At 38.0% G+C, this 12,321-nt stretch overlaps 1 protein-coding gene and 1 long non-coding RNA gene across 4 annotated transcripts in view; one reads left to right on the top strand and one right to left on the bottom strand.

The window, feature by feature from the left end:
- Window positions 1–1,335: 1,335 nt before the first annotated feature.
- Window positions 1,336–12,321, bottom strand: part of FBXW7 (F-box and WD repeat domain containing 7) — a 176,343-nt gene continuing 165,357 nt past the window's right edge. For all 3 annotated transcript variants that reach the window (XM_053976363.1, XM_053976364.1, XM_053976365.1), the window contains 4 exons: window positions 10,079–10,260; window positions 8,797–9,022; window positions 4,449–4,659; window positions 1,336–3,387 (listed from right to left, as the gene is read on the bottom strand). In XM_053976363.1, coding sequence (XP_053832338.1) covers window positions 3,119–3,387; window positions 4,449–4,659; window positions 8,797–9,022; window positions 10,079–10,260 — 888 coding nt within the window. In that variant the 3' untranslated portion in view covers window positions 1,336–3,118. The remainder of the gene's footprint in view (window positions 3,388–4,448; window positions 4,660–8,796; window positions 9,023–10,078; window positions 10,261–12,321) is intronic.
- On the top strand, window positions 3,246–4,567 carry LOC128806644 (uncharacterized). The gene is made up of 3 exons (XR_008436891.1): window positions 3,246–3,326; window positions 3,647–3,721; window positions 4,490–4,567. It is a non-coding gene; the product is annotated as an uncharacterized LOC128806644 (long non-coding RNA).

Below are 12,321 nucleotides of genomic sequence, written 5' to 3' on the forward strand. Positions count from 1 at the left end.
ATTCCTGCCCTCCAGCACAACATTACTCAGAAACCTCTCATCCTCCTGCAACATCAGGCCAGCGCCTTTGCTCTTTGAAAACATGTTGTTGCAATTCCTACAAATCATGGAAGAAAATTATATCATCTTAAAAGTTATTGCTTTGCTCATTGCATAAAATATTCATGTTTCTACCCTTCTATTTCCATCCCCTCTCACAAGTACTTCAGCCCACACTGGGGCACCTTCTGCCATCAGGGGGCTCAGCGTCCTGGCCTGCGCTCTCAGCAGAACCATGCAATGTCCTGGCAGTCTTTCACTACCATTTTAGGAAAGGATTAACTCTTTAATTGTTTTTACATAAATAATAGGCAATCACAGCTTTTATATTGTCAGTGCTTGCTGCAAGCTTTTTTTCCTTAAGCACCAACCCAAGGAACAGATTTTTACAATTTGGAGCTGCTCAGTCAGTTCGGATGGCTTTTTAATCTCTAGAGGCCAGATGGAAGCATGATCCTTCACCATTGCATGTTTTGCATAATGTAGAGATTGGAATTAAATTTTGTTTGCACATAGTCATAGATATGTAAGTATATAAATATTTTCCCTTTCCATCCATGCATTTTCTCTTCTACTGTTTTTTGTGGTTTTTTTTTTTTTTTTTAATGACAGCTTTCTACAGGGGAAAACTGTCACAAACAAGCAAATGCTATGCCCTGAAAGAAAAGATTATGCAGAAGAAAACAACCATTTTGGTCAAGGAGATCTGAGGCAGAACCTGACACTCAAGTGCTAAGTTTCTGAGACAGATGATGACTTACCTTGGTTTCAGGGCTCTGATAAAACTGCTGTTGGACTGATGTGGAATGAATGTTATATTATTATTTGTTCTGAAGCTTTATTTCAGGCTCTCCTACAATCCTCACTTTGATTTTGGTTGTATTTATGGATTTATTATTTGCTGTCAACTGCAATCAACTGATTGAAATCCATAAATAATAAACATCAGGTTTCAATTTAAGATGCAGTAAGGAGATGCTATCGGAAGAAGTTTTACGTACTTTAGCAGCTTTTTATAGCTGCCTCCCCCACCCCGATCAAGGTCCTGACATGTTCCTTGTGAGAAGGAGCAAATGTCTTTCCCCCATGTTTGTCCAGACCCACGTGACAAATCCTACATGGCAACTGAAGGAGAGGACACTCACACACCTGTTTGTGGAAGGCTTATATAAAGTCCCAAGACATATTTTAGCATCTACAAGTAAGATGAGCAACTCGACCAGCTTTGCCCTTCACAGGATACATAATATTAAATTAACAACTAGAAAATAAAAAATAATTAAAAAAAAGACATACTAACATGAAAAAACACATTTTATTGCACTTAAGTTATAAGAAAATAAAATTTCTAAGTGAATCAAACCATAGACACAATCCCTTTAAAGGTTGTTTTCCTCCATCATGTCAGGTTGTTACATAACTAAAATTAACCAACTGGAATCTGATTGTTTTAAATCAGACTATAAATAAAACAAAAACAAAAAAAAAAAAAAAGGAGGAAAAAAGATCGCCTAGGATACAGTGTTAAACCACTTTCACAGTTCAGCTTGAGTTGTGGCTCTTGGAGAATGAGGCAAACCATTTGACTCTTTCTTTTCTCATTTTGTTTGCATGTGACATCTTTACAAAAACGTACGTTTTTGCTCTGTCAGTTCCTCCCAGCAATAACTGTAACAGTTGTTTTTTTCTCAAATACTGTAAAACACTAAGACTGACCAGCAACTTTATTTTAATTTTTGTATTTTATAGTATTTTTTAAAAATTTTGTCAGTTTTTTTTTAACGTATGTTCATTCCATTCACCACAGCCCTCACAAAGAAAAATTTCCCCACAGAACAGGCTGCAATAGCTTTGTTCCAAGGAATGTGTTTTAATTTTTGCCCAGAAAAAAGAAAATAAGCTTTGCACACACACTCAATTCTTTATTTGCAGGCAAACTTCACTCTTAATTGTCTGAAACTCTTCCACTCTCAGCCTCTTAGAGGCACAGTTGGCTCAAGTTTCAGTGGCAAAAAGTCTTTTTCTGTAACCAAACTAGAGCAAATTTGGAATTCAGTCTGGGACTAAAACGTCACAGCAGAAAAAAAAAATAAAAAAAAATAATTTGCTTTTCTTTCTTTCATTTAGCAGCATAAATAAGTTTGGCCACTGGGAATACAGTACAGGGGTGGGACAACAATCCCATAATTGAAGACCTACTTCTAGCACCAGCATTGCGAATTAAATCCATCAGAGGACTCTCAAAATCCAGGACAACTTGCCACCTCAGAGCAACTTATGCATTGAAGAGTGTAGATGGAAGCAACAGTAAATAGATTAAACAGAGGCTAATACTGTGATTGACATTGGCAATGGTTGGCAAAAAAAAAAAAAAAGAGGAATAAAGAAAAAAAAGAAAAAGCTCTGATAAACCTGTACAAAACAATTCACAGTAATATTTTAGCTTTTCCACACCAGGAATGGACTCTTTGTTTTTGTTTCTTTTTCTCATTGCAGATGCTCTCTGGTTTTTGAAAGTCAACCAGTGACTGCTCGTGGAGGTTGGAAGGGACCTTGGAGGGAGTCCGGTCCAACCCCCTGCTCGGAGCGGGGCTAAGGGACAGCGCGTTGCTCAGAGGGGCTGCTGGGACCCAGGGTGACCCAGGGGTGCACGAGCAGGCTCGCCTGTGCAGCTTATTTCAAGATCTTTGTGGTAAAATAACCTGTTAACGAGAACTGTAACTTTTTTTTTTTTTCCCACTCCAAATTGCTCAAGGAGCATTTGGAGGAAAGTAAAGAAATTAATTGCACCTGGTTTCATTTCTAAAGTTGGATTTTTGCAAAGCTGCCCCGGTCAAAAGTGTAGCCTTTTTATGTGACGAGACAGCAAAAGCCTCTCTTGTCAGTTATAGTTTGTCATCTTTGTCTTCTCCTTCGTAGTCTGTAGGTCTTTAGGATCTGCTGCCCCAAGGCAACATCCTGCACCACCAAGGACAAGGGATTTTTTTCCTTTTTCTTTTTTTTCTTTTTTCTTTTTTTTCAGGGGGGAGGGAAAGGAGAACATCGTCTACACGTTTGGACAAATTCATCTTTCTGCCCTTCACTTCATATCGACGTCAAAGTCCAACACCAGCAGCTTTGTTTCCTCAGTCCCGTTGCGGCTCCCAACTGCACACACCAGCTTTGTGTTAGAAGCTCTGATTCGCCACACGACGCCTCCACTTCCCCCGCTCTCCAATGTGACTAGATTTCGGATAAATTCACCCGTTTTCAAGTCCCAAAGTTTTACAGTCCCATCATCTGAGCTGGTAATTACAAAGTTCTTGTTGAACTGTAAACAGGTCACAGCACTCTGATGCTTGTTGGGACCTGTAAGAATAAACAAAAACATTTCTATTTGTAATTAATTAGAAAGCAATGTCAGGCAGTGCTGCATCTAGAACAAACACCTCGCTATTTGCATACAGCTCTTTCCATCTATTAGAACTATTAGAGAACTATCTGTTATAACTCCTGGGTTTGTATAGTAAAAGGTGCAGAAGCCTTGCCATGCTTTCAAAAAGTGAAATGCTTTCAAAAAGTGAAAGCAGGTATAAAAAATTCCCCAGTGTTTTCTTCTTTGTTTCAGTGATCTCGTTGTGTTGTACACTGGCAGTTGGGCAAACCGAACATCCATGAAAATGAGCTTAACCATCCTCAAGAGGTGACTGCTGTAAGAGCTTGTCTTCAAGTCCCTTTGAAGTGTTATTATGAGATCACTCCATCAGTAAATATTGACAGTTATATGCTGACATATAAATATATATGTTAAATCAGCAGAGTTTGCTTTACAGGGAAATTTAATTTTCTGCTCCAGCCAGCACTGCTGTATTATATATGAAAATGATATAAGACCTTTTTTGTGGGGAGAAACACAACCATGTGTTTGTGTTCATGATGCCTGAGTGGCAACTGTCAACATGGAGGAAAAAAAAAATCTTTCTTTTTACTAAAATGAGGAAAACATCTTCCACTTGCATCTCTTGATTTATTACAACAGACAGTGTACTCCTTTGCCTCCTGATCCAATTAAACTGTAAGCTTTGAAACATTCAAGTGACCCCTAAATAAATACATTGACTGTCTATTTTGAGATGTAATTTCCTACGTATTTCTGTGGCTTATTAGGCTAATACACCCATAGCAAATTGCTATCAGTCCAGACCATCTGCCTTTCATAATAGGCAAGTGATTTGAATAGATTAGATTAAATACATTTTGTTCTTCTAGTTCAGAAAAAGATCATACAGCTGTCATCAGAAAAATATTTAAGTTTTAAGCGGTCAGTGCTTGTTTCTTTGTATCTAATTATTTTAAAGTTTTTTAATGTAAAATCTGCAGCACAGATCACTGTAGGCTGCTTGATTTACATGAAGGTAGTTTAAACTTACCTTGCAATGTCTGTAAACATTGTCCTGTTTTAATGTCCCAGATTTTGACTGTAGAATCAGCATTCCCAGACACAAGTATATTGTCCTTGAGTTCCATTCCACTTGTGAGTGACTGGTGGCCTGTCAGAGTGTGAATGCAGTTGCCTGTCTCCACATCCCAAACTCGGATGGAAGTGTCAAGAGATCCACTCACCACATGGATACCATCAAACTACAAGAAAGGTAAATCTATTACAAACAATTATATTAGGACCTTACAAAGAAGGCTATTAAGCATTTAATACACTAAATGCAAGGTTAGATACTATATATATTCAGAAACTGCAGTATAAAGTAAGAACTCAGTAGAGATGGCCACGTTTGATACCACAGCAGGTGCTTCATGGTCAGTGCAATTTTCTGTTCAAGACATGTGGGCTCTTGAGGGACATGGTTTGAAAAGAGACTCTGAGCCACTGGTCTTTGAAATGCAATACATCTCCTTTAATCACAGCAGATCCTGACTACCCTGCAGTGTGCAACAGTAAGAGAAAGTATTTTTCCTAAAGGAGATGTTAAAAAGCCAACCTTGTTTTTTAAAGCCAACCCTATTTTTTCAAGTCCGAGGGAGTTTAAGCAGGAGAACAACAACAACATTATTCCAGAATCATCTACACAAAAATAACAGCATAAGAAAATTGAAGGAAATGTAACTGAAAAATGTGGAATTTAGCTTTTTGTAACCCTAATTGTGTACAGTAAGGAAGTGTAACTTTCCAGTCATTGTAGGGAAAGCATACAGACTAAGATATGAGATTCTTTTGGCCAAGAGGACTGACCATGTAGAGAATAGAAAGGTGGAAAATAGCTTGAGCTATAGTGACAATGACTAAGAGTCCAGAATTCTCAAAAAAGGGGAAAAGCAGTAGAATAAAACCAGTGGGCTTCAAGAAGGAATACTTAAAAAACCATAGACTTCCTTCCCATGAGGATTTTATGTATCTATTCTCTGAGGGGAAGAAGAGTTCAGGACAGTTGGCAGTTTCTTAAAGACACAAACTATCCTGTGTAAAAGAAAGATAGGAAGTATTGTAAATTACTGAGACCCACTTGGCTAAATCACAAGGAATTATACAAAAGGTAGAAACTAGATCAATAGATGTGTATAAAAGAGAACAGTGGGACAAAACCAGAAAGGCAGGGCACAACACAAGATAAAACTAGCAAGAGCCATTTCACTGTTGTGTAAAAAGTCCCAACAAGAAACATTAAAAAAAACAAACACAAAACAAAACAAAAACAAACAAACAAAAAAAAACAACCAAAAAAACCAAACAAAACCAAAAAACCCAACAAAAAAACAACAACAACAAAAAAAAACCCCACCAAGAGGAAGGCCAAAACCCCCTCATTTATCTTTAGTGGGAAGGAAACGCTGATTGAGGCCAGCTATTTAGCTTCTTTTTGTTTCAGTCCTCAGCCATGTGAGCATAGCCTCACAGCACTAATGCCAATGACAAATGAGTACAAGCTTTTGCTAGAATGGGGGAACAAAATCACATGAGGCAAGTTGTTTTAAGAGAGTCTCAGAGACATCTGCTGCTATCTTTGAGAACCCCTGGAAGACAAACAAGTTTCAGATGTCAAATACAATTCCTTCCTTTACTGAAGATGATGCGATAGGGCGAATTATAGATCAATCAGCCTAACTTCAATTTCCACAAGGAACTTTTAAGCCCTTTGTAATGTGGTAAGTAGCAGCAAACACAGATTTGTGGGAAAACTATCTTAAGCAATATGATTTTTTTTCCATGATGGAGTAAAAAGCAATGTGAAACAGCAAATGTCTTGGTTGTATTTTTACAAAGAGGGAGACAAATTGAGGCAGGGATAGTACTTTGTTCAGAGTACTATCAGAGATAACCAAAAAGAGTTTGAGAGAGGTCTGGCATTTACTATTTTCATTAGGATTTGAGTGACATTGGAAAGAGTAGAACTGACCAAAGGCAAAGAGTGTAGAAGTCAAGTGAAAAGTGTGAAGATCTGAACTTGGCAGGGAATGAATGAAGGTACAGCTGCAGCCTGGGAGAAGGGAGGCTGGACAGGAATCTTGGTTATATTTAAGGCAATCTGACACTACTTGTCCATGTGGACTGACTGGTACCTGATAAGGCAAGGAACAAACCCAGTTAAAGGAACTCAGCTATCTGGGGCTGCTGCTTCTTATAAGACCCAGAGAAAATGAGTATCTTAGATCTCTGCAGTCAGACATGGTTGGGCATGGCACCTAGATTCAAAAGAATGGCACATAGAGTGACTGGCACACAGACTGCTTATCTGCTGTATGCACTGCATTCCTGTTGAAAATACACTAAAAAAGACCCTCTGGTATCTGAATGGAAGGCATAAAAAATAACCTTTCACTTCTAGCAAGCATTGATAAGACTTTGACTGGACCCTCTTTTAGGACCCCTGCTTTCAAAAGAGGATGGGAAATAATCTGATTTCAGATAAAAAGACAAGGACTGCCAGATAGCCCAAAAGACTTGGGAACATTAGAAAATATTTTTCTATCCTAAAAAGAATTAAACCTGATTGATGTAACAAATTTTGAATTCTTTTCCCCCTTTCCCACAAACTAATTGTATTCCCTGTTCATAAGGTATTCAGAAAGAAAGGTTTAAGGCTGGGCATCCAGAGAAATTGATGGTGCTGCAGTGAAACAAACAATGGTTTGGATCAGTGAGTTATCCATGAACCTTGAGAATCTATGGGTTACTGGGAAGGCAGGTAAGAAAGAGTAAGGAAACTCAGCACGGTTAGTGGTCCTCAACTGCTGCGTACACTTCTCTGGGAAACATTAGGTCTACACATGGGGAAATATGCAGATAGAACAGAACCTGCCATGGAGGACTGGCTTATTCCATCTGATTATTCTCCTTATGGGAGTTCTGCTGTGTGGGGCTACTTCAGGCTGAAGGACAGGAGCCATCAGGCAATTGTAAAGAATCTTTCTGTTCCAAACCTTAAGCACCCTGACCCCCTTCTCCCTTGTTTCAGAACATACTGATGTGTAACACAACCCAGTCATTTGATCCATTATTACTACAGTATCAGAGCAAGACATAAATATTCGTAAGCCAAAACAAGATCCAGTGGTGAAGATAAGGTAGAATAACATCTGTTCCCAAACTGCCCCACATGAAATAAATCCTCAGAATATTTTTGAAAGGTAGGTAGGTAGGTAGGTAGTAGAGCATTTTTAACTTGCTTGCTGCTTGTCTAGAGAATTCTCCTCAGCATATGTATGTAAGAGAAGGGCTGGAGTTTTTGATAGATTTTGCTACATATTTTTGGGAAAGGAAACTAATTAGGAACTTTGTTCATATTTAATATATTATGGGGAGATATGAAATACTTTATGAAAAATGTCTCTAGCTTCACTTTCTGAGTCACAAACCAGAGCAGTTACATGCTGAATGCCATTTCCCAATTTTGAACTGTCTTTGTTGATTTCTTTTTCAAGTCCTGCCAGATTGTGGTGTGAACAGGCACAAGCATGAAATTAATTTCTTTTGCATTTCAATGCCTGGAAGTGACGCTTTGACTCTATGAATGAACAAGATGATGTTTTGGGTTAGTAAAGGTAAGAAGACCCAAGACATGAGGTCTGTGTGTATCTTTGCTAGCTTTGTGGATAACTGGTGGGCAACAGAGAGATGCCACAAAGCAGTACCATAATAACCTGCACCTACATTAACATATTGCTGTTGAAACAGCCTGACACTTGTATACCTGGCCTGTACTCAGAGAAGAGGAAGTAGAAAGCTAGAGATTTACATAGGATCATTAAAATTTTAGGTTCAGCCTTACTGTGATTTATAGTTTAGAATTGGAAGATGGGACTAGAAAATGAGGATAAACAGATCTCCATAAATCAGAACATTAATCCAATAGGGTTTTTGGCACACTGTCAATTGCTGTATTCTCTGATTTATTTAAAACAATAAGTTTGGGATTTCTTGAGGAAAGCAAAAACATAACTCCAAAACACATGCAAGATTTGAAAAAAAAAAATCTTAACCAAACAACCCATCAATCCACAAAACAACATAACTTGCTGGTATAGAGATTTGGGCTTTATTGTATTGGGTCCTTTAAAAAAATGCTACTCTAAAAAAAATTTCAGTTTCTAAATTAAGACAACATATAACTAACAAAATTAAAGAGGGGTTTATTACAGATGCCTCTGTATTCTTGTGGTCTGTATAATTCTGTACTAGGTACCAACAACTTAATAAACAAGATGAAATAAACTGACTTTAAGTATTACTTAAGGAAACTAAAGCAGCAGATAAAAATCACATACCTGTAACGAGTAGACTCTGTTAGTATGCCCTTGCAGTGTGTGCAGACAGGTCTCTGTCTCTGGATCCCACACTTTGACCATAAAATCATATGCACCACTTACAACCCTTCTGCCATCATATTGAACGCACCGAACTGCAGCGACGTGGCCCATCAGGACATGCAAACACTGGCCCGTCTCTATGTCCCAGACTCGCAGCGTCGCGTCTCGAGAGCCACTGACCACCCTGCAGCAACGAGAGCCCCTCCTGTACTTAGCAGTGGACATGAAAGTACTACAGCAATCAAACTTGGCTACAAATGGGTTCTGAGTTTTAATTTGGGATATTAGATAGAGTTGGTGCACCAGCCACCAGAGTTCTGGCTTGGTGTGACATTTTAATGGGGTCTCAAATTACTGGAGTGTTCTTCCCTGCTCTACTCACCTCCTCAGCATCTGTCTATTTGATATAATTAGCAATCAGCATTTAAAAAGGCACTTCATTCCTGAACAGCAAAACAATGCCATGAGGAATTCTGTGGACTGTTGTATCTACCTATGCAAGTTTATGAACATGGTGAGCTCCAGCCAGTGCTACAGGCATCCTGTTTTAATATCTGAGTTGATTAATTATAACAAATAAACAAAGATCTTTAGAAATTTCACTTTGAGTAAAGTGACAGTTATTCTGCTTGATTTTTTTTCAGTTTATATTTCTGTAAGTTTTTTTAAGCAATAACAGAAATGAGATGGAATGAACATTTAATGGAATTTATATAGAAAAATATCATCATTCTTCAAAAAAGAAGAAATGCAACCAATAATCTCTCTGTCAACAGCTCCATACCACAGCCAAGTAACAGAGCTCTTCCAATGTTTGTTGAATCAAGACATGGTTTACTATTGCAAAAATTATGTTATAATCAGATAAAATTTAAAGAAAATACTGCAGTGACAATACTTAGAATGTTATTCGGTAAAATGAGCTAAAAGTTTGTAGCATTGAAAGAAGAAGAAATTATTCCATGTGGGAGACTGGATCATGGTGTAACAAAGAATTAGCTTTGAAATAACGCAGACTGTGACTTTTTTAAGTACATGACTCAATTTCCAGTTCTTCATTTAGTATTCTTATGCTTCTGCTCCTATTAATCATCTCCTCCCTTGTGTTGATTTATGTTTTGCCTGGTTTGTGTTTCACTCGATGCTGGATGAGGTCCCCAGGTTTCAGGAGCACTTTCTGTGAGCACAAGTGTATGAATGCCAGGCCAGGCTGCAGCTGCAGCTCTGCACCAAGCCTCACCTTTTCTCGTGGAGATGCATGCAGCGCACGGTGGAGGTGTGTCCGTACAGGGTGTGGATGCACTCCCCGGTCTCAGCGTTCCAGACTTTCAACGTTCTGTCTGTAGAGCCACTGATGATGATATTGTCCCTCATCTGTGATGACCACACTCCACCTGTGTGCCCAACCAGTGTTCTCAAACACTGAAAAGAAACATTTTCCTTAGTTACCCATTTGACACAGGGGAATGGATACTTTAAGAAAAAGCAGTCTTGGCTGTAAGAGTTGGCTCTCATAGCAAGAGCTAGGAGACTTCTTTCTGATTGAACAAAAAAATTCCTCTTTTTAAAAAATACTTATCAAATTTCTCTCTCAATTGTTGGTACTTCAACTATAAGAAATTTTTCTTGTAATCTTTCCCTTGACAAACTAAGCTGTCTTTCCAAATTTCTCAATACAAGGACATGTTTTGCAGCCCTGAGTCATATTCCTGGCATTTTTCTGAGTCACTGCAGGATTTCCAATAGCTTTTTGAAGTGTGTTAGAAGTGGAAAGAGCACACACTTGGTAGTTTTACCACCAATCTATAAACCATATATTTTTGTTGTATTTTTCTGTTTGTTTATCCAAGAAACACTGCACTCTGTAAACCACAGCTACAGCATAACTCCTGCAAAACCATGTTTCAGACCTTTTTCAGACTCTACTGTTGCCCAGGAGAGAATCCCACACTACATAAGCACAGCCTCCCTTCTCTGATCCCAAATGCATGACATGATTTCTCACCATGTACAGACAGTGTTTGCTCACACCTTCTTCTATAAAACCCCTGTCAGCCTGGAACAATGGCTTGTCGCCGTCTCCCAGCCTGTTTTCCCTACAAGTAATAACTATATATGCTTTCCCACCAGGCAGCAATAAATGCTAATTAGTACAGACAAGGCAAGATCCTTGCAAGACTCCTCTAGAAAGATACTCCATGAAGATTCTGCATTTACTTTAACAACATGATCTCTATAATTACCCATTTTCTAACCCATTCAAATGTGTGCCATGTTGATTTTTGCATTATTCTATTTTCTTCAGTTCTGTCATGGGGATGGAGTCTTTCAGTGCACACAGCCATCTACTTCTGCACTATTATTTTTATCAGTCGAACCTGTAACTGCATGAGAAAAGAGGTCAAGGCAGTTTGAGGATCTCTTTTTCTGTAATCTAATGCTAAGTGGCATTAATTGCCGTGGCCTTCCTTTAACTGTTAGTTGACTCCTCTTGACGCAGTCCAATATTTTTTATCTGAGAGATAGTATATCCTAAATACCCAGTCTTTCAGTTTACTCCATTTAAAACATTGATGCACTTTGGCTTTCTAACTGTCCTGTCCTGGATCTTCTCCTTGTGATCATACCTTTTGAAAATGCACTAATTTTAAGCCAAAGATTACGTAAAAAAAAAAAAAAAAATCAAATACAGATTATCTGGATCAACTCTAATAAGAAAAACCGTAACTTCAGTAGTTAGCATGAGTTTCTGCTGAAATGTTCTATTATCACTGCATGCTGTATTTCCATCACATGAATTTTCTTCCAAAGTATTTTGTCTATATTAGTGACAGTATAGTAATTCCTGTTGGTAATATCCTGTTCTTTTTAGCATCCTTGAAAATGGTTTGATTTTTTGTTGTACTTTTCTTTAACAATTTTAACTGGTTTTCTGCAATTACTGGCTCCTGGCTTAATTCACCGCTATCAAATCCATCTGTTTTTAGCTCATAGCTGATGTTCATTTCTACAGTTCTCTTTTTTTCTCATTTAATCCAATGTGCTCATATTTTAAGAAATCATCCTGTTAAAGCAGTAAGAACGCAGAATCCTTATTTTGGGCTTTACATCTGTCAAAGGAATTATTTAGTCATGTTCATTTGCACAAACCAACCTTTAGGGTTTCTTTATTTTATTAATTCTTCAGCATCAGTAAGCATGAGGGCTGATACAGCACGTTTCCATCTTTCAGGCACAATTTCTAGCTCTCTTAAAGGTTTGGGGTAAATGGCCACACTAGGTTTTGTAATTACTTTCAAAAAATTACTGAACAATAATCGTTAAGTCATGCCACTGTGCTTAATTTGATATATTTAAGGGAACATTTTGCTTTTGGGAGTGTGGTATGTACAAAGAAAGTATTTTTCATTTGTGTTTAGGTTGCCCTTTTCAATTAAAATAGATGTAAATTTCATTATGGGATCCTTCATTACACAGTTTGTT

The sequence above is a fragment of the Vidua macroura genome, chromosome 4 (genome assembly GCF_024509145.1).
Source record: "Vidua macroura isolate BioBank_ID:100142 chromosome 4, ASM2450914v1, whole genome shotgun sequence".
NCBI lineage: Eukaryota > Metazoa > Chordata > Aves > Passeriformes > Viduidae > Vidua > Vidua macroura.